Source organism: Chionomys nivalis, chromosome X (genome assembly GCF_950005125.1).
Source record: "Chionomys nivalis chromosome X, mChiNiv1.1, whole genome shotgun sequence".
Lineage (NCBI taxonomy): Eukaryota > Metazoa > Chordata > Mammalia > Rodentia > Cricetidae > Chionomys > Chionomys nivalis.
Genome location: NC_080112.1, coordinates 18,305,969 through 18,331,349, shown reverse-complemented (window position 1 = coordinate 18,331,349; position 25,381 = coordinate 18,305,969). Strand labels below are relative to the sequence as shown.

The window sequence follows — 25,381 nt, the reverse complement described above, 5'->3', positions numbered from 1 at the left end:
TGCCGGTGAGCTTGGGAGAGCCGTGGGCGCAGAGGCGGTGAGTCCCGGAGCGGCCAGAGGGCGTGGCTGTCCCTGGGGCGCGGGCGCGGGTAGCGGGGCTCCTTTCGCTGGCTGGGGCCACACAAACTGGCAAATTTCATATGTGCCCTGGGCGCCAGGCCCCAGGAGCAACGAGGAGCGGCGGGCCCCTATTCGTTCAGGGACCCCGCCGCCGCTCCCTGCGACCCGGCCAGGCCTTGCTGGGAGTCCTCCAGGACTGGGAGTGCCCATCTGGGTGGTCGGGCATCGTCATCTAGGAGCTTTGGGGGAACCACATCCCTAACACTGGCATCGGATTTTAAGCCAGCTTTTAGGCTTTTGGGGGACATGTCACGCCTGCCGTTTCCCTAAGTGCCCTCTTTTCTTACATTGCTTTACGGGTAGGCCCTGTGGGTGGATTCACTGAGGGGAGGTTTGAGAGAAAGAGAGAGAGAGGAAAAAAAAACAAAAAAAAACAAAAAACACTGTTCCTTAAAGAAGTGAAATTTTCACTAGGTAGGGCCCAGGAAAGGAAACCTAGAGGGTCGCTTCCCCAGTAGACGTGGTGGAAGGTTTTGGGTCAGCCAGGGGAAGGCTAGCCAGCTGTGAGGCTGGAGAAGATTAACTGAGTAGGTCCACAGCCAAAAGACTGCAGATCCTTGGGTGTCCTCCAGCAACGGTTACACGCCTGGGCTCGGGAAACTAGAAGCTTCCTAGGAAGGAGCCTTGACCAACGAGAAACTTCACTTAAGTCTTTACCTTGTGCCAGGCACGCTGCTATTCACTTTCAGTGCCATTTGGTCCTTGAAGGATATTTTTATGAAATTGATGCTATAACTGCGTGTGTTGCAGTCAGGGGCATTTGGGTGTGATGATTACACAGCAAATTATGCCTAACCCCTGCCACAGAAGCATAGGTCACTGTCCCGGTGACAGGAAGCATACATAGGTTACTGTCCCGGTGACGGGAAGCATGCATAGGTTACCGTCACGGTGACGGGAAGCATGCATAGGTTACTGTCACGGTGATGGGAAGCATGCATAGGTTACTGTCACGGCGACGGGAAGCATACAAAGGTTACTGTCACGGTGATGGGAGGCATATGTTACTGTCACGGTGACGAGAAGCATGCACAGGTTACCTGTCACAGTGACAGGAAGGATGCATAGGTTACTGTCACGGTAATGAGAAGCATGCATAGGTTACCGTCACGGTGACGGGAAGCATGCATAGGTTACCGTCACGGTGACGGGAAGCATGCATAGGTTACCGTCACGGTGACGGGAAGCATGCATAGGTTACTGTCAGGGTGACGGGAAGCATGCAAAGGTTACTGTCACGGTGATGGGAAGCATGCATAGGTTACTGTCAGGGTGACGGGAAGCATGCAAAGGTTACTGTCACGGTGATGGGAGGCATAGGTCACTGTCACGGTGACGGGAAGCATGCACAGGTTACCTGTCACGGTGACGGAAAGCATACATAGGTTACCTGTCACGGTGACAGGAAGCATAGGTCACTGTTACGGTAATGGGAAGCATGCATAGGTCACTGTCACAGTGACGGGAAGCATGCATAGGTCACTGTCACGGTGACGGAAAGCATACATAGGTTACCGTCACGGTGACAGGAAGCATAGGTCACTGTCACGATAACGGGAAGCATGCATAGGTTACTGTCACAGTGATGGGAAACATACATAAGTCACTGTCACGGTGACGGGAAGCATGCATAGGTCACTGTCACGGTGACGGAAAGCATACATAGGTTACCGTCACGGTGACAGGAAGCATAGGTCACTGTCACGATAACGGGAAGCATGCATAGGTTACTGTCACAGTGATGGGAAACATACATAGGTCACTGTCACGGTAACGGGAAGCATACATAGGTCACTGTCACGGTGACGGGAAGCATGCATAGGTCACTGTCACGGTGACAGGAAACATACGTAGGTTATTGTCATGGTGACGGGAGGCATAGGTCACTGTCAGGGTGATGGGAAGCATACATAGGTTACTGTCACAGTAACGGGAAGCATAGGTTCCTGCCACAGTGACAGGTGATAAGGAGTCAGTTTCGGATCAATTGACTGAACAGGAGGAGAATCGGACTATTTTTTCTTGACTCACATCAGAAATCTTAAATAAGACAAGTATATACGGAACTGCCTCAACAAATGCAGAGAGACGGGGGGGGGGGGGGTTGGTCCATAGTATACCTGCATGTACAGATCCTGAGCCCTGACTTGGCGTATATATGGCCAACCCTGTGACCCCACAGATCACACTAAAATGGCTTGACACTTTTAGTTACTTCAGAAGTGTTGCATTGATGGGGGAGAGTCTTTTGTTTTGTGTTAATTTTATTGGTTAATAAAGAAACTGCCTTGGCCCTGATAGGACAGAAAATTAGGTAGGTGGAGTAGACAGAACAGAATGCTGGGAGAAAGAAGCCGAGTCAGGCAATCGCCATGATTCTCCCACTCCAGACAGATGCAGGTTAAGATCTTTCTTGGAATGTCACACCTCGTGGGGCTACATACATTATTAAAAATGGGTTAATCAAGATGTAAAAATTAGCCAATAAGAGGCTGGAACTAATAGGCCAAGCAGTGCTTAAAAGAATACAGTTTCCGTGTAATTATTTCCGGGGTAAGCTAGCCGGGATCCAGGTGGGAACGCAGCCCGCCATTCCTCACAACATTGCATTATTCCTATTTTTTTTTAAATCTCCCTATAGGAAAAAAGACTTGGGATTAGACTAGGGATAGGATTAAAAGCCAGCAGATCAGTGGGAGTATATAAAAAGGCTGTTACCTTTGTCATTGTAAGATATTAGCAAAGTTCTTCTGGTAATGTTATTTCCTGAGCACCTTAAATTTATGTGGCATAACTGAGAAAGTAAGTTGAATTTTTGGTTAAACTTACAATACCATATGTTGTTATTGTCATATCGGACAGCATGTTCTAGAGGATATGTGGGGGAGCTCTTGAGATTTTTAGAAATATTAGAAATTGATTGTGTCTATAGATGTTGTTCTGGGAGGTGCGTCCCCAGTTTCTATCTGACTTGCAAAACCGCCAGAAAGACTGTGAAGTGCTCCTTTAAGTTTTTGTGGGAGAAAGCAAAGCTAAGTAAGTTAAAGACGGTGAGTGTGCCATCTTGTAACTGTTGCTTTTTCTCCTTTTTGTGTTTTCCTGTCTTCAGCTGTAGGTGGCTCCCCCAGATCATTACAGAAAGGAAAAACCTGGACTCTGAGCCATAGACCCCAGATAAACTGTAAAACTCTTGAAGAGGTGATGGCTGTGGCCCTGGGTTGTGCAATCCAGGCCTCCTTGAATCAGGGTTCTGTCCTGCAAGAGTATGACACAGACTGCGAGGTCTTCCGCCAGCGCTTCAGGCAGTTCCAGTACACAGAAGCTGCAGGGCCTCATGAAGCCTTCAACAAACTCTGGGAGCTTTGCTGTCAGTGGCTGAAGCCAAAGATGCGTTCTAAGGAACAAATCCTGGAGCTGCTTGTGCTCGAGCAATTCCTAACCATTCTCCCCACAGAAATAGAGACCTGGGTGAGGGAACACTGCCCAGACAATAGAGAAAGAGTGGTGTCCCTCATTGAAGACTTGCAGAGAGAGCTTGAGATACCAGAACCACAGGTGAGAAAAAAAAAATGTGGAGTCTCTGTTCTTAGGGGAACAAAAAGAGGTACCCAGGCCAGGGGTCTGTATCCATCATTTTGACTCTGATTCCACAGCCCCAAAACTTCTCCAGAGACTTTTCCAGGGTTCTCTTCTGCTGGAATCAGCATGTGGTTCTGAGATTCTCCCCTGTATCTGACCCCATGCCCTCTCTAGGACACACATATGAGAATGCCCCATTTGGTATTATTAAATGAAATTTGCAGACAGCATAGCTTATCTAGAAACATCAATTACAGTTATCCATACTCTGCTCTATGGCTTCCTAGCCAGTTCCTGCCATGGTATGATTGATTGTGACCACTAAGTTTCTAGGGGTTTTTTACTTTGTTAATGACTTTCTTTTCAAAACAGAAGGAGGAGAGGATAGGGTGAATGTGGCCTGCGCATTCTAAACTCTTTACTATTTGTTTCTTTCCAGAATGATCTGGCTGGCATTGAGTCAAGGAGAGTCTAGAGAGAGTACAAGGAAGGCAGCGCAGTTTAGTGTAAACTGATATGCATTTCTCCAGTGCATGTGATCACTGCATGGGAGGACATGAAGTGGTCACATGCCAACCCCTCTGCTTTCAATTACTGTGATGGGACAGTCAGGAATTCTGAGCAAGGCTCCAGTGCTATGAGCAGTGTTGTCCCTGGTGATGTGATTGTACAGAGTGGCCAAAAAAATCAGTTCTTGGTAAAGGAAAAGAAAATCTGTGGTTTTCTCTGGTTCGCACAAAAAGTGCTAAACTAATAAATGTGCAAAACCTGTTCAGTTTCTGCCTGATCACCAGGATGTGGTTCATACTAGGTTCTTTTCCTCTACATGAAGATTTGAAGAAGGAGTCCCATGTTTGGGAGAGCATAGGAAGAGCTCTGATTGTAAGTGATGTGCCCATTGCTGGCCCATTAAATTCCACTAGCACTGGCTGCCCGCATATTGCCTTGTATTCGGAACCACCTCGTGACGCTTCTGCTAGGAAAACCATCGATGAACACAGGGCAAGCTTAACACAGGACACTTTTCCCAAAAGGCAATAGCAAGAGCTTCTGTCTGACATTCACAATCTCTGGGGCTTGGGACACAGATTACTAGAGCAGTTGGCTTCACCGCAAGTAGTGGCTTGCCTAGGATATCACCAAGGTCCCTGCATCCCTAGGCAGTAGTTTCCATTACTTTCCATAGCTTCCCGGTTTGAGTGAAAATAGATGATTTTTGTCTTTGGGAGGTCTGGGCATCTCTGCACATCTCTAGAGTTGCAAACCACTCCTGGCACTTGATCACTTAAATGCACTTAACAGTGCAGCTGGATCAGCTGTGAGTGTGAAATGCACACTCCCCAGAGACTTTGTATGAAGGAAGGAGCAGGTGGAATAACTCACTAGGAATTATTTGTGTTGATTACTATTGAAATCCTGGTACTTTGTAGATGTTGTAATAAGGCCATCCTGGTCCAGTCAACTTACCTGTTGTTGGTTGATGGTTGGTTGGTTTTTTTTTTTTTTTAAATGCATTACCTCCCAAAATCCCTGGAGACCTTAAAGCTACATCTGTGGCTCATGGTACTGTTGGTGAGGAATGGCTGACTTTGAAAGTGGTAAACTGGCTTTAGTTCCAGTGGAGTCTAGACTCCGGAGTGATGTGTGTGGCCTCTCTCTCAGATTGACATGGATGACATGCTCTTGGAAGAACTGGCACCAGTTGGAACAGTACCCATGCCATCCACCTTGCACCTGGAGGCACCTGCGCTCCAAGTAATGGAACCTGTCCAGGAGCCCCCGGTGCCAGATGCCTGGATGCCGCAAGCAGGGCCACAGGAGCTGAGCTACAGTGCTAATGGTGAATGCCAACCCTTTCTGGACCCTGGTAAGACACGACTTTTCTTTTCATTCTGGGTTTGTGTTTGAGAGCTAAAGAACTTGGAAGGTTTTGGTTTGAGTTAGAAATATGAATCCCCCGATGGCCCTGAACCACTGCCATAAAGAAGTGGAGGGCTGAGAACAGGAGTGATGCTCATCGGATCGAGTGGCCTTGGGAGTTGGGTATAGTGATAGCCTTGCCCAAAGGACTGTTCACCAAGAATGTTATTTGGGAAAACCTCTTATGGGAGTTAGTTTGGATCCTCTGGTGAAGACACAGTTGTTCACCAAGTTTTGAGCCTGTGATGTGAGGTAAAGGGAGGGCCAGTTCAAGTCCCATTTTAGAAGAGGATTTTGCAACATGCTTCCTTCAGATCCTTAAAAAGGACACGGTTCTTTATAGAATGAGGTGAAAAAATGTCAATTTCACCACGCTGTGGTGGCACATATCTTTATTCTCAGCACTTGGGAGTCAGAGGTAGGTGGATTTCTTTGAATTCGAGGTCATCCTGGTCTACAGAGTAAGTTCCGGGATAGCCAAGACAATACAGGGAAACCGTCTCTCAAAAAGCAAAACAAAAAAGGTCAATTTCATAAAACCCCTAACTAGAATGGTATTTTTAGAATGTGGTGAGGAGACCTCAGGCATTAGTTTAATACAGATAAATGCTATACACACTAGTGTTTGAAGCTCACTGACTCTGGCATAACAGGTGAGTTCTAGAAGGAGCCAGGTCCAGTAGAGAAATGCAGCTGGGCCCTGTAGCCTTTGTGCCCTTGTGTTTCCCTTCCCTTTGGGGTTCTCTGCTCCATTTCTCCCCTCACTGGCTCATGTGTGGCTGGAACCCTGACTCCTGGGGCCAGTGCATCTTGAATATGTTGGCACTTGGACTAAACTGGGTAACACTGAGACAGCTAAAGCAAACAACAAAATGGAAATCAGTGAGAACAACCCAAGTTACCAAAGCAAAGTGCCTGATGCATGAGTAACTAGCAACAGCTAAGGCCTAGAATTCCTTTTTACAATTTTGTATTATTAATTCAACCAAGATTAGGAGCACCTGAAAAGAACCAGGCCAGACACTGGGAAATTGTTGATGCACAAAGCAAAAAAGCCGCCTTCTCCATTCTGGAGCTCCAAGTCTACTGGGCAGTTGAAATATTCCGTGTATGATATGGAAAGTAATGCTGGAGGGCATAGGTGATAGTGAAGCACATAGAGAGACACCTTACCACCAGTTAAGAGAACTGACTCCAGGAGGAGGGGTTAGGGGGAATGCCTATGGGAAGGGACCAGGATGGGCTTGATGAGCGAGAGCAGTGCAAACAGTGGGGGGGACGGGGGGGACTATGAGTAGAAGCACTAGGACCAGAAAGACCACCTGCTTCTGCACTGGGAGGGGCTGACTGGAGCACGAGCCAAGCTGGTGATCGTGGACAAGAAAAAGCAATTTCAAAAATATTCAGCCTATGTGAAACATAGGACTTGTGACTGACTGACTGGTTACTGAGTAATGAACGAGAAAGGTGAAGGATGCAGCCTAAGTCTCTGACCTGTGACCTGGGTAGATGGGAATGTCACTGGCATGGAGAACTCAGAGGGAGACTGGCTTTCAAAGGTCAAGATAAGCTTAAGGTATGACCACACCAGGCCAGTATAGTTTTAAATGATGGTAAGAAAGAAAAAAAAAACACTGTAAAATCCATACTTACACATATTGGTTGAAGCAGAACTATATAATATTATCATTTATATTCTAGTATTTATATTGCCTTCATTTCATAATCTGTTGAGAAGTTTAAATTTAGCTGGGCGATGGTGGCACATATCTTTAATCCCAGCACTTGCAAGGCAGAAGCAGGCAGATCTGAGTTTAAAGCCAGCCTGGTCTACAGAGTGAGTTCTAGGTCAGCCATGGGTACACAGAGAAACCCTGTCTTGAAAAACAACAAACAAAAACCCCCAAAGTTTAAATTTTTGTACATATATGTTTGCAATTAATTTTAGAACTTAGCCATCCTACTCAGTTATAAGTCTATATACTCATTCTGATTTTGCATGTGATTTCTTTCTTGTCTCAATATTGCACATATATAATCGTAGAGCAGTATTATTAATATTATTAGTCATATTCATTTTCATTGATGTAGACGGAAGTTTCTGTCCCACCCAGTCCCAAAGCCATTCAATCCCAAAAACACACATAGGCTTATATTAATCATAAACTGTTTGGCCTATTGCTTAGGTTTATTACTAACTAGTTCTTATGACTTACATTCCCTCATAATTCTTGTCTATGTTTAGCCATGTAGCTTGGTACCTTTTCTCAGTGAAGCATTCTCATCTTGCTTCCTCTGCATCTGGCTAGTGACTGCATCTCTGCCTTTCCTCTTCCTAGAATTCTCCTAGTCTGGTTGTCCCGCCTATACTTCCTGCCTGGCTACTGGCCAGTCGGTGTTTTATTAAACCAATATGAGTGACAAATCTTTACAGTGTACAAGAGCATTATCCCACAGCACATTAACATTCAGTGTATTTTTAAAAACAGGTATAATGTATTAATGAAGCAAGTATTAAATAAAAATCAGAAGAAATTAGCCTGTTTAAAATGATATAAAATGGTGCAAGACTTATCACATTATTTATTTAAAAGTTACTTAAAGTTTTGATTTTTTTTTAATTTTTTTTAATTTTTATTTTTTTATTTATTTATTTTTATTTATTTATTTATTAAAGATTTCTGCCTTCTCCCTGCCACCACCTCCCATTTCCCTCCCCCTCCCCCATCAAGTCCCCCTCCCTCATCATCCCTAAGAGTAATCCGGGTTTCCTGCCCTGTGGGAAGTCCAAGGACCACCCAGCTCCATCCAGGTCTAGTAAGGTGAGCATCCAAACTGCCTAGGCTCCCACAAAGCTAGTACGTGCAGTAGGATCAAAAACCCATTGCCATTGTTCTTGAGTTCTCAGTAGACCTCATTGTCTATTATGTTCAGCAAGTCTGGTTTTATCCCATGCTTTTTCAGACCCAGGCCAGCTGGCCTTGGTGAGTTCCTGATAGAACATCTCCATTGTCTCAGTGTGTGGGTGCACCCCTCGTGGTCCTGAGTTCCTTGTTCGTGCTCTGTCTCCTGCTCTTGATTTGGACCTTGAGATTTCAGTCAGGTGCTCCAATGTGGGTCTTTGTCTCTGTCTCCTTTCATCGCCTAAATGTTTTTCTTCGGGTTCACCTTCTTAATTAGCTTCTCTAGGATCACGCATAATAGGCTCAACGTCCCCTATTCATGGCTAGAAACCAAATATGAGTGAGTACATCCCATATTCCTCTTTTTGGGTCTGGCTCACCTCACTCAGGATAGGTACACTCATCCATTGCTGGTGGGAATGCAAACTTGTGCAACCACTTTGGAAAACAGTATGGCGGTTTCTCAGGAATTTCGGGATCCACCTACCCCTGGACCCAGCAATACCACTCTTGGGAATATACCCAAGAAATGCCCTATCATACAACAAAAGTATATGCTCAACTATGTTCATAGCAGCATTGTTTGTAATAACCAGAACCTGGAAACAACCTAGATGCCCTTCAATGGAAGAATGGATGAAGAAAGTATGGAATATATACATATTAGAGTATTACTCAGCAGTAAAAAACAATGACTTCCTGAATTTTGCAGGCAAATGGACGGAAATAGAAAGTTTTGATTTTTTACAAAATAAAAGCATCTCAATATTTTGCATGATAATCATATTGGAAATTGAGTGAAAGATCATAAGATAATGGTTAGTGGGGAAATAAATGTAAAAGTTATATATGAATTTGAGTTTATTTGAAAATCTGGACCATATCCCCTGTTGGTAAAAAATGAACTTTTGGAGGATATATGTATTGCAATTTATAATAAAATAGTCCCACACTAGCCCAGAATGGAGTATAATAAAGGTTTATTTATTTAGGGGTAGACTCACATAAAGAGCAGTGACCAGTAGTCCTCTGCGTGAGCAGGGAACTGGAACCAAATCCAGCAGCCAAGGGGCTCTCATGTGCCCCTATATCTGCATATATAATACATATGTCCACGCCCAAAGTGGGCCAGCATCCCAAAGGCCATTGGCTGAAGAAGTTTCCACAACACCTCCCCATTTTGTCTAAATAAGAGTTCCAAACCCAATACAAAACTATATATAATAGGAACAAATATCAAGTATAAAAATTAGAATTACAAAAGAATTAGAATTACAACAAGCATAAACAATATCAAGCAAGAAACATGTGCTAAATGTTTTAATAGTTATCCTATTCTAAGGAGTCTAAGTCTTATATTAGAAATGGCTTGGTTAAGTCATGAGAGGAAAGTAACTATGGCTATCTAGTCTTCAACCCCATAAAAGTCCTGAAAAGGGAAATAATATTACTTGAGTAAACAGGAAGCACAATCAAGCAACTTCCAAAGGGTGTAAGAAATGACGGAGACAACAGGCTACCTGGGCAATCACCCATAGTCTCATTTGCAATACTGGAGCAACCAACTTTGGCTAAGGTCTAAAGTATCTGACAGACCATTTTCAGAGGCAGCAAAATTTTCAAAACTGTCTTACCCTGTCTTGGCAAGGTTTGACTATCTTTTTGCTTGTATTCTGCTTGTCCAGTCTGGACACCATGCATTTTGTCAGCAGTTGAGCAGGGGCAGTTCTTTGTTCAAGAAAACAAGCTCCAAGTGGAGTGTCTTTGGTGCCCAACATTCTCTCAGGAATAGATTGGTGCTGCTAAGAGCAATTGTGTTTCATGTCAACAGAATCCTAAGTTATTTAAATGCCATATTCTACAGCTCTTTGAAGTGGATGAAGATTACCTATCTATGCAGAATACAATCTCTATGTAACTAAAGAACCTGACTAGTCTAACCATAAGTATGACAAACATGGATGACTATTGTTCTGTAATTCTTAATACCTATATAGCTTAAAGACTAAGGCTTTATATTAAAATAGTAAATAATCTTTAAACAACTGTGAAGCAAATTAGGACAGTGACCTCCAAATGTAAACAGTGTATAAGTATTTTGATCAGAGGTAGAAATGTATAGTGCAGTGTGATAAATATATTCTAAAATTGTATCAGTATACAAAATATCTTAAGCAGAAGTAGAAACATGTATGCATACAATATGATAAAATAACTTTGCATAGGTACACAAATGTTGTAAACAGAAATAGGAGAATATTCAATATAACAAATATAATTTGAATTTGTATCAATATACAAGAATCTATACCAATGTAAGTTTTCAATAAATAATAGCTTACAAGTATTCACTCTATTGCTCACTATTATTATTAGTGTGAATAAGCTCACACTAATCTACCTATTATCCCATCCAATTCCTTTTTTGCCTTAAGATATCCCTGATCCTACTTAATTTCCCCAACTGTATACCACTTATAATCAACCCCAATAGATGTCCCTAACCCTGAGGACAAACTTTGTTGGGAAAGGGAACGTCGTTTTCTAGAATTACTTCCAGCTGTCATGGGGGTGATTTATTTCTATGGGATCCTGTAAAAGGTAAAATGATGGTTAAGTTCTAAGATTACTGTCTGGTGTAATTGCAAATAGTTTCTGAGTAGTCAGTAGGGCTTTTTGAAGTTATGTATATGTATAGGAGTCATTTAATCATAGTCACTAACCTATTGCCACATTTGTTAATTGCAAAATTAAGAACTTAAATGCAAACTACAAATAGAGCTAACAAAGACAAAAGCTTTAAGAATCCCTCATTGCCAGGTGGTGGTGGTGCACGCCTTTAATTCCAGAACGTGGGAGGCAGAGGCTAGTGAATCTCTGTGAGTTCAAGGCCAGCCTGGTTGACAGAGTGAGTTCCAGGACGTCCAGGACTGTTACACAGAGAAACCCTGTCTCAAACAAACAAACAAAGAAAAAATCCCCACATTTGGGACTGGAGAGATGGCTGAGTGCTTAAGAGTTTAACTTTATGCCTGACACCCTAGAACTTTGGGATACTGTAGACTATCTGCAGTCAGAAAGAAAAAGGGTAAGGAGGCACTAGGCCTGAGTGCTTAAACTGTATCATATAAACTATAATTAGTGCCTCACAACTAGAACACATTTTCAGTTGCCTAAGCTTTGGATTTTTTGACTCAGTTAATGAGATTTCACTCTGAGCACATGAAAGATGTCAAAGAACACACCAAAAGATTCATTTTCTATTATTGTTTCGTTTTGTTTTTAGAAACAGGGTTCCTCTGTGTAACAGTCCTGGCTGTCCTGTAGACCAGGCTAGCCTTGAACACAGAGATCCTCCTGCCTCTGTCTCCCCAGTGCTGGGATCAAAGGCATGCACCACCGCCCAACCTAATTTAAAAAAAAATGTGTGTATGTCTGTATGTGGATGTTTGCGTGCGAGTGCAGGTGCCCACGGAGGCTGGAAGAGGGTGCTGGAGTCCCTGAAGCTGTAGTTACAGATGATCATGAACACCTGACGTGAGTGTTGGGAACTGAACCCTCGTCTCTGAAAGAACCGTGCATGCTCATAATCACTGAGCCATCTCCCTAGCCTGAGAAGATTTTTTTTTTTTTTTTTTTGGTTTTTCGAGACAGATTTTCTCTGTAGCTTTGGACCTGTCCTGGAACTAGCTCTTGTAGACCAGGGTGGCCTTGAACTCACAAAGATCTGCCTGCCTCTGCCTCCCGAGGGCTGGAATTAAAGGCATGTGCCACCACCGCTTGGCTCCTGAGAAGATTTTTTTTTTAAATAAAACAAGTTTATGTTTATTTATTTTGTGTGTGTGCATGTGTTGATGTCCATGCATGTGTGAATGTCAGAAGAGAGTTTGCAGGAGTCACTTTTCTCCTAGCGTGTGAGTTCCTAGTGTCAAACTAGATCTTCATACTTGTGGGCAAACTGTTTTACCTGATGAGCCATCACTAGCTGAGAAGGCTATTGTGAGTTAAATCATTTCAGAATTCCCTGTTCCATTAAATGTTAATATAGGTAATATCTAATGCCCGGCTATAGTAATGATACCTCGTAGAGCAGTGCACCCTTAGTAACATGATCTTTGCTAAGTGGAGCTTAGTAAAATGATTGGCTGAACATTAGTGAAGGATCTCTTTCTTAACCTCCAATTGTTTTATATCACACTCCACTATATTATTTCTTTTGTACCATAGTCTACAACTGTAAATCGCCTCTGAAGCTTAGCAGCTTAAAGGAGAAAATGAAAAGAGGGGGTGCTTTTAAAAAATATATACTTTCTATGAACCAGGAATTTCCAGAAGATTTACAATGTTTCTGGCTCAGTGTCCGTGAGCTAGCAGAACCTTCAGTTTCTTGCTAAGGGGACTTCTCCATATGCGTGTCCTCAAGACAGGCTTCCCTCATAGGAGATGATCTAAAAGAAAGCAAGACATGTGCCACAATGTTGTTGGTAACCCAGTCACACACCGTCACTTCTGCAATTTTCTCTTTAGAACAAAGTCACAGATCCACCCACACTTAAAGGGGAAAAACATCTCACTCGATGAAGGGAAGACTGTAAAATAATTTGGTGGCTTAACTTATTTGAAAACAACCCATTCTTTCTTCCATTTAAAAATTGGATCCATTTTCAACAATGATTTAATAGCATGTGAGGGCGGGACGCCATTTACTTGTGTGTAGTTATCTAGATGTGATTTCATTAAAAGCCTAAAAGTAAAAAGCCTCTTATTTTGGGAAGAATTTTATTTCTTCTTTCATCATTACTTTTATATTAGGTGTGGGGGCTTTCATAGATAGAATATATCAAGTTGAGGAGATAATTTTTCTATTCCTTCTTTGAGTTTTTTTTTTAATTTGGGTGGCAATATTTTTGGATATATCTTATTAATGAATTGTTCTTTTACTCACTATAAAATGATACCCTTTATAAATAGTAAGTTTTGGGTTTCAGTATCTGAGTTGTCTAACTGTCTTATGAATAATATTTATAGAACATTCCCTTTTCCATCTTGGAGGCAGAGGCAGACAGGAGGATCTCTGTGAGTTCAAGACCAGCCTGGTCTGCAGAGCAAGTTCCAGGACAGCTAGAGGTGTACAGAGAAACCCCGTCTTGAAAAACAAATGAAAGCAAACAGGGAGTACAAAACTCCAGCAGAAGCTCTGCCTTTCCACTGAATTGTGTAGTCCGCTCAGATCTAGCCTGGTCAGTATCTAGTTGGAGTTACAGATGCCATTTTATTTAGTCTTCTGTATAACTCTCTTCTCTCTCACACACGTACTGCTTTCTCTTGTGTAGCCCTTTGCTTTAATGAACTTTCCCTATTTCTAAGTTAGTTCTTAAGTAGATGATTACAGCTCCCCATTTATGCTTAAACTTCTCATCAGTTCAGAGTTATATTAACAATGTCATTAAAATACAGAAACCTTAGTGCTATATAGGTCTATATTCTATACTTCTGTATTAGAATCATATTCTCAAACCTGGTATAAGCCCCACAATACATTGCTATAATTATTACTCCACGTGATTTTGGGATTTTAAAAAGAAATGAATGAGAAAGGAAAACAAATTACAGCTTTTTTTTTAGCTCTGTTGTCATGTACGGTTTTAGAAGGATTTGATCAGGCAACTCTAGTCATTTCTTAACCATGTACCGAGTTTTCTCTCACCTGCCTCATATATGGTGCTATTAACAAATACAGTACCTTCCTACATGGCAAAGAACTTGTTTTCTCAAATGTTTGAGACAAACGAAACAGACTTTTTGATTTATAATGTCTTTTCCAATTATATGCTACTTTTATTTGTGCTATTTTTTCATGTGGCTTCAAGTTACTTTCTCAGAATCTCTCACTTTCAGACTGAGGGATTACCCTTACTTTTTTAAAAACATATATAGCTATTTTCAGGCAAGGCGGCTAGCAGTGAATTCTGTTTTGTTTTTCAGGGATATCTTTATTGCATGTTCATTTGGGAAAGACAGATTTCTTGAATATAGGATTCTTTTTTCCTTTCTTTTTATTTATTCATTTACATATTTATATTTTATATGCATTGATGGTTTGTCTACATGTCTGTCTGTGTGAGGGAGGGTGTCAGATCCCCTGGAACTAGGGTTACAGACAGTTGTAAGTTGCCATGTGGGTTCTGGGAATTGAACTCGGGTCCTCTGGAAGAGCAGCCGTGCTCTTAACCACTGAGCCATCTCTCCAGCTCACTTTTCATTTTTCTTTAAGCACTTTGACTCTGTCACCCCACTGCGTTTTAACCTCTTGTTTGTAATGGAACTCAAAGTTTCATTTCAAACTAAATTGGTATAATTAAATCTTTATTTGACTAATTTGGGGTTTAACGTCTTAGTAAATTTGCTTGCTACTAACCTTAAAACTTTTATTACATTCATTTATTTGTATGTGTGTATATAAAAGTTCCTGGAATTGACTTTAAGTCACTGAGTTTGGCTGCAGGGGCCTTTACCTGCTGAGCCCTTATACTGCCCCCCTCTACTAACTTTAATCAGATTTAATCTCTATGGAAATAGTTCACTTGTAATTGGGGGTCATTTTTCTGATTTTCAAGGTCTCTCTCGCCGGGCGGTGGTGGCGCACGCCTTTAATCCCAGCACTCGGGAGGCAGAGACAGGCGGATCTCTGTGAGTTCGAGACCAGCCTGGTCTACAGAGCTAGTTCCAGGACAGGCTCCAAAACCACAGAGAAACCCTGTCTCAAAAAAAAACAAAAAACAAAAAAACAAACAAACAAACAAAAAAAATCAAGGTCTCTCTCTCTCTCTCTCTCTTTCTCTCGCGCGTGCGCGCTCTCTCTCGCTCTCTCTCTCTCTCTCTCTCTCTCTCTCTCTCTCTCTCTCTCTCTCTCTCTCTCTCTCTCTCTCTCGCTTTCGCTCTCTCTCTGCTTGCGGATCTTCTGTAATTATCCTACTTGAAATTCATTGACCTTCCTAGATATGTAGGTGAGTTCTTCTCAATATACTTGAGGGATTCTAGCCATCATTTCTTTAACTATTTCCTCTGATGCCCTACAAAAATACCTGTCATTCCAGAGTAACCATGAAGAAGTTCTGTCAGACTGCTTTCTAATCCGTAGCTTATAGGGGGCTAGAAATCACTAAAATTACCCAGTCATCAACTTAACCTGGAGCACACACCACAGACAGCTCAACAGGTGGAGAGTGTCCTTTCCAGGTGCCTCAGTTGGCCTAAACCTCTTGTAAGCAGCTCTGCTGGTTTCTGCATCTTCCAGGCCGCTGCTCTGCTCTCAGAGTCTTCTTTGCAGCTTGCCTAGTCTGAGAGTTTTCTTTGAAGCTTGGCTTGTTTACTCCTGGAACGAAGGGGCCCAGTGAATCTGGTCAGTTTCAGGAACTTTCTAGAGTTTTTTTGAGTTTCTAGACTTTTTTTTTGAGTTGTTTGCCTTCTGTCTTAAAGGCTTCCCTGCAGAACGAAGTGTTCATTTTTTAGAGGAAACTGCTATACAGCACATTTAAGTTACAGTTATTACAATATATTATCTAAAAATGCCATTTCCTTAAAAAATATAAGATATGCATGTGAACATAAAAATATACACATACTGGAATGTGGAATGTAGTCCAGGCAGACCTAGAACTCACTATGGAGCCCATATTGGCCTTTTTTTTTTTTTTGAGGCAGGGTTTCTCTATGCAGTAGTCCTGACTGTCCTGGAAATCTCTCTGTAGACCAGGGTGGTCTTGAACTCATACAGATCTGCCTGTCTCTGCCCCCAGAGTGCTGGGATTAAAGGTATGCACCACCACTGCCCACCCATATTCGCAGTCTTACTGCCTCAGGCTCCAAGGTGCTGCAGTTACAGTCATGAGCCAGCACAGCTGGTTGGCCATCACACTTTTACAAACATCTGGTCACTTGTCCTTCTGTTGATTTCATTACTAATTCTTTTGCTGGTTTTTTTTTTCTCTTTTTTCTTTCTTTTTAGGTTTTTATATATACACTGGATAGTAATCCTCTAAGATGAATAACAAAGATTTACTTTTACCCATTCTTTAAGCTATTTCATTACTATTAATTGTTTCCATTACTGTTCAAAGGGTTTTTTTTTAACTTAATAGGATCCCACTGGCCTGTTCTTACTATTATTTTCCAAGATTTGGAGTTCATTTCTGAAAGGTTTTACTAATACCTATTTCAGGACATATTCACCATGTTTTTTCTGGTAGTTTAAAAGTATCAGGTCTAAAATTAAGGTCTTTGATTTTTTTCTTTCTTTTTGGAGACAGGTTTTCTTTGTGTAATCCTGGCTGTCCTGGAACACTGGGATTAAATGCCTGCCTTCTTTGAGCCATTTTAAATTAAGTTTTAATCGAATTATTGGTAGGGATAAAGTCTTAATCATTGGCATGTAGAAGTTGGGTACTGGTGGTGCACACCTTTAATCCCAGCATTTGGGAGGCAGAGGCAGACAGATCTCTGTGAGTTTGAGGCCGGTCTGGTCTACAGAATGAGTTCCAGGACTGCCAAGGCTACACAGAGAAATCCTGTCTCGAAAAACAGAACAAAAAGTAGCATTTACATGTAGATAAGTTCTGTTTTCCAGGTGCCATTTATTGAGGAGACTATTTTTTCCTCTAAGTTTTCTTTTTGGCAGCTTTGTCAGTATGGTTCTGTAGTATAATTTGAAGTCAGGTGTGATGCCTCCAGCATTCTTCTTTTCAGTCAGGGTTGCTTTCACTATTTGTATCCTTTGTGCTTCTGCATGAAATTTAGGGCCCATTTCTAGTTCTGTGAAGAATGTAGTTTGAATTTTGAAAGTTAGTTACACTTAACCCACAGACCACTTTGGGCGACAGTGCCATTTTTACAACTTTAATTCTGCTACTTTGTGAAGTTCCTCAGTCTTCTAGTATATTCCTCTGATTCTTTCATACATGTTTTGTAGTTATATTATAGAGGAATTTTGCCTCCTTGGTTAGATTTATTCCTAGGTACTTAAAAATATTTTATTGTTAATTATGTGTGCATTTGGGGGTACATGAATACAGTGCCTGCAGAGGCCAGAAGAAGGCATCAGATCCCCCAGACCTGAAGTTACAAGCAGCTGATATCTTCTGATGTGAAGTGCAGAGAAGTACTGCTTTTTCCATTTCTCCAGCCCCTATTCCTAGTTTTTTTTTTTTTTATGGTATACTAGATGGCATTGTTTTTTTCTGATTTCTTTCTCAAGGTCAAGTTTTATATAAAAAAAAAAGTTACTGGATCTTCTTTGTTGATTTCGTATCATGCCTGTTTGCTGAAATTCTATCAGATCTTTGATTCTTCTATCTTAGGGTCTAAGTATAAGAATTTATCTTCAGATAGGGATATTGGGCTTCATCCTTTTCTGTTTGTTTCACTTTTATTTCTTTCTCTTGCTGCTCTGGCTAAGATTTCAGGTGCTATATATTAAGAGTAGTGAGAAAGGCTAGCATAGAGCTTTCAGAGGCTTTGGTTAAGTCTTTTCCAGCAGCCAGCTGATTGGCTGTCTGGTCCAACACTTCCTAGATTAGTTAGTGGGTTTTCCTGTGGGTTTCGGGAGACAAATGTAGGTAGCTTTGAATCCTGGAGCAGTTCAGGGAAGACCTTTAAGATGGCTGCAGTACTGGAGCATGATTCCATGGTGGGAAGTAGGGAAACTCCCGCCAGTTCCGGGATGCTATGCAAAGTCCGTGTTCCATGTCAAGGCTGTCTTTTGCATACTGGGGAAGACTGCGTTTTCTGAATTTCTCCTTTTCTTTACTCCAGCCCCTGCCCGTTGCTGTGCCATTACCATGTACAAGGATGCTCTTTCTTGTCCTCTGTTCTACTCTCCAGAAAGATTTGCATTTTCTCATATCTCTGCCTTTCCACCAACAACTAACACCAGCTACCTCGAGGGTAGTTAGTGCCTCTCTGTTTCAGCCCTATTCCCAGGAGAACTTGGCAGTGGTTGGGTGGGTATAATCTGCCATCTTGGACTGTTACCTGAATCAGTATTTTACATATTAGCTTGTTAGTCTCTTCCCAGTTTTAGTGTGTGCCCTCTGTTTCCTCGCAGCAGCTTTCCTTCGGGGTGTGACCCTCAGCTTTTTTGTCTATCCCATATTATCCCTTCATCTTATCTTAACTTTGAAATCCAAACAAAAATAAAATAGTGAATTTTGAAGTATATATCTTCTTTTTGAGGCAGGTCTCACTCTGTAGCCAAGGTTGTCATGGAACTTGAAATCCTTCTAGCTGAGCCCGGAATTATAGCATGCACCGTCACGCCCAGCGCAGGAATCCATTTGAGCTCCCTATCTTTCATTTGTTGGTCTTAAATTTTTTTTAAATATTCATTTATTATGTATACAATATTCTGTCAGTGTGTATTCCTGCAGGCCAGAAGAGGGCACCAGACCTCATTACAGATGGTTGTGAGCCACCATGTGGTTGCTGGGAATTGAACTCAGGACCTTTGGAAGACCAGGCAATGCTAGCCATCTCTCCAGCCCCCTGTTAGTCTTAAAATTGAAACATGGTTTCTTCTTGATAAAACAAACAAGGAACTTCTGTCCATTTCTCATGCCTTAATCTAAAATACAAATTAGTATTTGCCTGCATGTGCCATTTTAATAATTCTAACATTTAACCATCAGCCTGCTTGTTAGCTCATTTCCATACCAAATGTTCCTGTAGAGCAGTATACGTGGCCAGCAATGAGGATGGAGAAAAAGAAACAGGAAAAATAGGGTGCCAATGAAGGCTGAAATGGTAGGAAACCAAGTAGTACTTAACATGTTGGGCAGACAGAACTACCTCTGCCAAAGGTACTTTGGGGTTTGATCCTCAGAAACACATCTATCTTGTAATTGCTAAATTTAAGAGTAATAATAAACACAGATATAATGAATTTAAAAAGATGTTGGGAAGAAACACTACCTCGCAGTTCATTTGGGTTATTTATTTTGAAGTGCCCTTTCTAGACTTCTGCTGACATATAAAGACTACATTTTGCTGCTGCCAGTTGAGTACAATACAATGGAAATGTTTCTGTGAAGGGATCAAGTGAGCTTATTCCAGTAAGCAATTTCCTAACACCTGTGTTCACACCGCTCTTCTCCAACACCTGTGTTCACAGTGCTCTTCTCTGACACCTGTGTTTACACCGCTCTTCTGGGCACATATGTTATATTACTCTTCTCTGACATGTATGTTGATACTAATTTTCTCTGACATGTATGTTTAGACCACTCTTCTTTCACGTGTATGTTTACACTCCTCTTCTTTGACACATGTTTACAGAACTCTTCTTTGACACGTATGTTTAGACTGCTCTTCTTTAAGCACTCAATAGCAGTAATTCCAGGTTTTTAGTATACCAACATTCTATGAAGATTTACTCCATAGTTTAGCTCTAGCATAAATAAATGTATTATCAAAATAGATACAGAGCTAAATACATTGCTTTTAGCACATGATTCATTCACCTGAAATCACAAAAAGATGGACTTCTCAACTGTTGTTTTGTTCTTATGTTTTCAAAAGACTCTTCTAAGTGACTCCAGATGAAGGAACAATTTGGGGAGGATATGAGTATTTAGAGGCTATATATCCATGTAGTCAGCCTATATGCTAGAAAAAACCTTGATGAACCACACTGTCATGCTTCTCCCTTTTGCTTCTATGACCAGGTTATCAGTTACCAAAGCTTGACATGAACTTCCCGTTGGATCATAGAGAAGAGTCATGGGTAAAAGAATTACAGGATCCCAAAGATATGAAACAATTGCTTGATCCCAAGATTGGTAAGTAATGGTTCCTTTCTGGTCCTGGGAAGGGGGGAAGAAAGCGCAGTAATGGGGGTGAGGAGAGTGGAAGTGTGTCTAGGCATTTCTACATTCACTATTTACTTTCCTCCACTGGTTCTCTTTTCCGAACACAGTGACATCTTCAGTTTCTATTTCTTCTCAGGTTTTGAGATGGGGCTAGAAAATGAAGAAGATCCTTCAAAAGAGAAAAAACTGGAAGATATGTACCCTTTTGTTGTAACTTTAGAAGGGAATGCTCTCCATGGTCCCATCCTGCAGAAAGACTATGTGCAGTTAGAAAATCAGTGGGATCCACCCCCAGAGGATTTACAGACAGACTTAACCACACTTGGAGACCCTCAGAACCCCACTCTAGGAGAGACACCTGAGACCTCCAATTTGGAAGAACCTCTCAACCCGAAGCCTCCAAAGAAAAAGAGTCCTGGAGAGAAACCTCACCGATGTCCTCAGTGTGGAAAATGCTTCGCTCGGAAGTCCCAGCTTACTGGGCACCAGAGAATTCATTCAGGGGAGGAGCCTCATAAATGCCCTGAATGTGGAAAAAGGTTCCTGCGGAGCTCAGACCTATATAGACATCAGCGACTTCACACCGGAGAGAGACCCTACGAATGTACTGTATGTAAAAAGCGGTTCACTCGGCGCTCTCACCTTATTGGGCACCAGAGAACCCATTCTGAAGAAGAAACATATAAATGTCTTGAGTGTGGGAAAAGCTTTTGTCATGGATCGAGTCTTAAAAGACACCTGAAAACTCATACAGGTGAAAAGCCCCATAGATGCCATAATTGTGGAAAGAGTTTTAGTCGCCTGACGGCGCTCACTTTGCACCAGAGAACACACACGGAAGAGAGGCCCTTTAAATGTAGTTATTGTGGGAAAAGCTTTAGACAGAGACCGAGCCTTGTAATTCATTTGAGAATCCATACAGGGGAGAAGCCATACAAGTGCACTCACTGTTCTAAAAGCTTCAGACAGCGAGCAGGCCTTATCATGCACCAGGTCACACACTTCAGAGGACTTCTTTAAGAACTCTTAAGGGAAGCAGGTCCTATGACAGTTACCATTGGAGCCTATAGGAGCTGTTTGTCTTAGAAGCCTTTTGTCTGAACTTAGAAGTACAGGTTTGATGGTGCTGTTTTTAAAGCCCATCTTTCAAGGTGTAGGAGTTCTAGAGTGACTACCTATCCTTGCAGTTTTTCTGAATTTCATACATTCTGTCTTTTTTCTGTTGTTTAATTGCAATGGAAAGTTTTGATTCCAAGGCATTTAACCGTATGATAAGCACAAAGCATAGGCATGGTGGCAGTCGTTTATAGATAGGACCAGCGTAATGGAAGCACAGCGCCTGCCGTACCACTGCCACACCTGTCCCCTCCAGAGTTGCTGAAGGCGACTGTGTGACAGCAGTCACTCAGATAGACATGCCTCATGTGACAAGAAATGAGGCAGTGAATTTTGTCTAACAATACAAACGTTTCAGGAGGATTAGGGAGAGAATGCCGTTGGCCGAAGGAGCAGGCTTGTTTCCCTTTCCAGTCTTATGCTTAGGGCTGTGACTTTGAGCTCAGACTTTTGCGGGGTTCTCTGCTCTGCTTAGCTGGCCATCTGGGGTGATGGGGACTCCAGTGGAGTTCTAAGATTCGGACTGCTAGGTCTAGCAGAAGTAACTCGCAGTTGAAGTTGTACAAGTAGAATCTCACTTTATCTGGATGGACTGAAGAAGAAGTATCGTGGCTTTTCGTTCTGCTTTGCTATTCTCTCACGTTTATTTCAGTGCTTTTGAAACCGTGTTCATTCTCTATTCAGTGTCTCCCTAAGTATGTGTCATAGAAAACTTCGTTCTGCAAGTGTTCTGCAAATCTTTGTGGAAACTGCTTCTAGCTTTTGTCCTTCCTAAATTCATGATGCTCATCAGCATATGAGACTCTTGGAAAGGGCGTAGTTTAGTAAAGGAGGCTGAGGCACCTCTTGTAGCTCAATGCTTTCCAAACTTATTTGACCCCTGAACCTTTGTCATGTACTCGTAGTAATAGCTTGCAGGACGATTCTGCAGGTACCCTTGGGACACACTGCCTTAAACCAGTATGTCTGTAGCTATCAGTGTAGTCCTGTAGCTCTAAGCCTAGTTGTTTCCAATTTCAAGGATTTTATGAAAAATCATTTGAAAATATACATCTTTTGTATTATACACACATCATTTCAAGGACATGAAGATCACTAAGTGACATAATTTGTGGGTTACTTAGTGATTTGCAGCCTCTGAATTTTAATTATACTTACACATCATTTTCAGAGATGGCAGTCACTACGTCACATAAGTTATGAATTACCTAGTGATTCTTGATCTTTTTGAATTTTACTCATAATCACACACACAAACACATACATACACATACAGAGTTGCTACTTATATAAGTGTTCTAAATGTAATCATAGTAACAACTCAAGTCTCATAGTAAGGGAGAAAATCATTATCAATTGAAGCTGTTGATATGTGAAAAATACTCGTTGAGCTTAGTCCTTGTTATTAGATACATGAAATGGGACATTCAAGTATATTCCCTTTATGAAGATGCACAGTCATCTTTAAAGTAGAACTAAGGAAAATGTATCTCTTCATTGCATTCAAGTTCTTTGAAGTGATATGTAAGTATTTGGCGGGTATGTATTATGTGCCTAACTTGTCCTGTTCTAGTCTTAATTGAAGCTAGTAACAAAACATAATTCATGTGTAAGGCTCATAAAACTTTATAATATCTCTAGTTAAACAAGAGTTGGGAAACAAATGGAGAAAATACAAGAGAGCTTATAATTAAGTGCCAAATCATATAAAGTGCCAGAGCCAGGATGTGTCTTTAATTCTTGGCATCCAGGTCCCTGTATGATGCTGCTAATAATTCTGGGATTAAAATTAGACCCAAGGAACATAGGAGGAGTCTGAATGTAGAGATTAAAAAATACAGAATGTAGTGGCTTCTCTTTCTCTCTTGTGGAATTGCATTTAAACCAGAACAGTGCCTTAGAATGGATGTGCCCAACCGCTCTGTATTTATACACTATTTTAATAAAGTGGAAATGTGTATGCTCTTTTTGATTCTCTTGAATTAAATAATCATTTGAACAATTTAGAGCTACTTCCCTAAGCGGGGGCAACAAGCACCCCAATAGACTTCTCTGTGCCCATCCCAAGTTGGACTCGCTTTTCTGACTGCAACCCTAGTGCTGTGGTTAGCCAGCCGGACCAGTGGCAATCGCACTATAAACTGTATCCCTCCTTTGTCTATATTGTGAGTAGATTTAGACAGGGTAGAAAACATTGTGGAATTTTTGTTACTTACTGTGCCCTGTGTAGAATAATAACCATTAATAAACATTTGTGGCATAAAATCAAGAAGCATGTGAAGTAGTTCTTGGAAACAGGTTGCACTGTTGGTACATTGCATGCGTGTGCCTATACATATACAGGACCTACCTCCTATCATAAACAGGACTCACCTGATAAGTCCTATGAAGACTAAATGAAATATATTTTGTTCAGGCCCTACACAGTATTAGCATTAGTAAAATCAAACATATTGTACTTTATTTCTTTCTAATGTAATAATAAAAACATTTGAGATTCTGGATTTTCTCTTAAGTATGGCTTTGGTCACATTGTATAATTTTTACACGTAGTTTTTCTTGACTATAAAGTTATAGTTTTCATTATAATTCCCCCCTTTTAGCCCAAGTGTTGCTATTTTCATGTTCATTTTTGGTTTTGCTTTTTTTGCAGTTGAAAAAAAAATGGTTTCATTTCATTGCTGCTTTTAAACCTCATTTTTAAAAGACTTGTATTTATAAAATTTGTTAAGCATCCGAAAAACTATAGAAGATAAAGTTTCATTTGTGAACACAGTATTTAGAGTCCTGGCCTCTCCACTGCTTTAGTATCTTCCTCATCGTTCTTGTGAAGGAAGAGGAGCATAGAAAGTGGGTTGCTCCCAATTCTGTCTCCCTGCACACCACCTATCCTTGGTTAGGGGAACTTTTGTAATGTCCTGTAAAATCATGTTACAATGTGGGTAACAGTCTGAGTAAGCCAAGATCAAACCAAGTAGGAGTAGTATGGCCTCTCCAAGCAGGCTCAGAAGATTCACCCCCAAGATCCCCTCCTTGCCTCTCCTGAGAGCAGCCAGAACGCGCAGGAGTCCCTTAACGGTTTTCCACAGCCCTAGCCTCCTAAGCAGCAGGGCTTCTTTCCTTGCTTGCCAGTTTGTTCACCCAAGGACTACAAATAGGGAAACAGTTCCCTCTGGTCACCACAAGGTAGCGCAAGAGAAGCACTACACACTGCCGCCTTCCTTAGCGTTTGCTGGAAATCAGGGTTGGGCTCTTCCAGAAACTGCACAAGTTGCAACCCTTTACCCTCTGTCAGTGCTTGCCTCCTGGCCTGGCCTAAATATGCTTAAAAAAAAAAAAACAACAAAAAAAAAAACAAAGATACAAACAAAAACCAACGCCCCTTTGCCCGGGCCTGCCGCTGTTTCTGTAGTCATCTGTATCACATGTGTAATGCCATGGGAGAGAATTCAATCTCTCAGCTCGGGAACCTGTTTTCTCAGTCCCCCACTAGGCACTTATCCACCTAGTTTCCGTAAGGGACCAGATGCCTTTCTCTGCTCAGCGCTATAGGTTGCCTCTTATCAAGCCTTTTCCAGCTTACACTGTTAGGCAGGCCTTCTCAAAGGTCTAGACAAAACTAAATTCACATTTCCTAACTATATTAAGACATTAAAATATTGCTATTTTTATATTTTAAAAATTTGTATTTAATACATTTCTTTCAAAGGATATTTATTTTATGTGTGTGTGTAAGCGTATATGTATACCATGTTTGTGCATGAAATCATAGATGTCAGGAGAGGGCATTGGATCTCCTGGAAGTGGTGTTACAGGCAGTTGTGAACTTCTGTATGGGTGCTGGGGGCCGAACCTTGGGAAGAGAAGCAGCTACTCAGTCCT

General features: G+C 41.6%; 1 protein-coding gene across 1 annotated transcript; it reads left to right on the top strand.

Annotated features, from left to right (window-relative positions):
- Znf449 (zinc finger protein 449) lies at positions 1 to 23,839 on the top strand. Its single transcript, XM_057758951.1, has 5 exons — positions 1 to 37; positions 3,230 to 3,675; positions 5,362 to 5,566; positions 20,240 to 20,353; positions 20,520 to 23,839. Exons 2-5 carry the CDS (start codon positions 3,322 to 3,324, stop codon positions 21,401 to 21,403), a joined length of 1,557 nt encoding a protein of 518 aa, XP_057614934.1. The 5' UTR covers positions 1 to 37; positions 3,230 to 3,321; the 3' UTR covers positions 21,404 to 23,839.
- Positions 23,840 to 25,381: the final 1,542 nt, after the last annotated feature.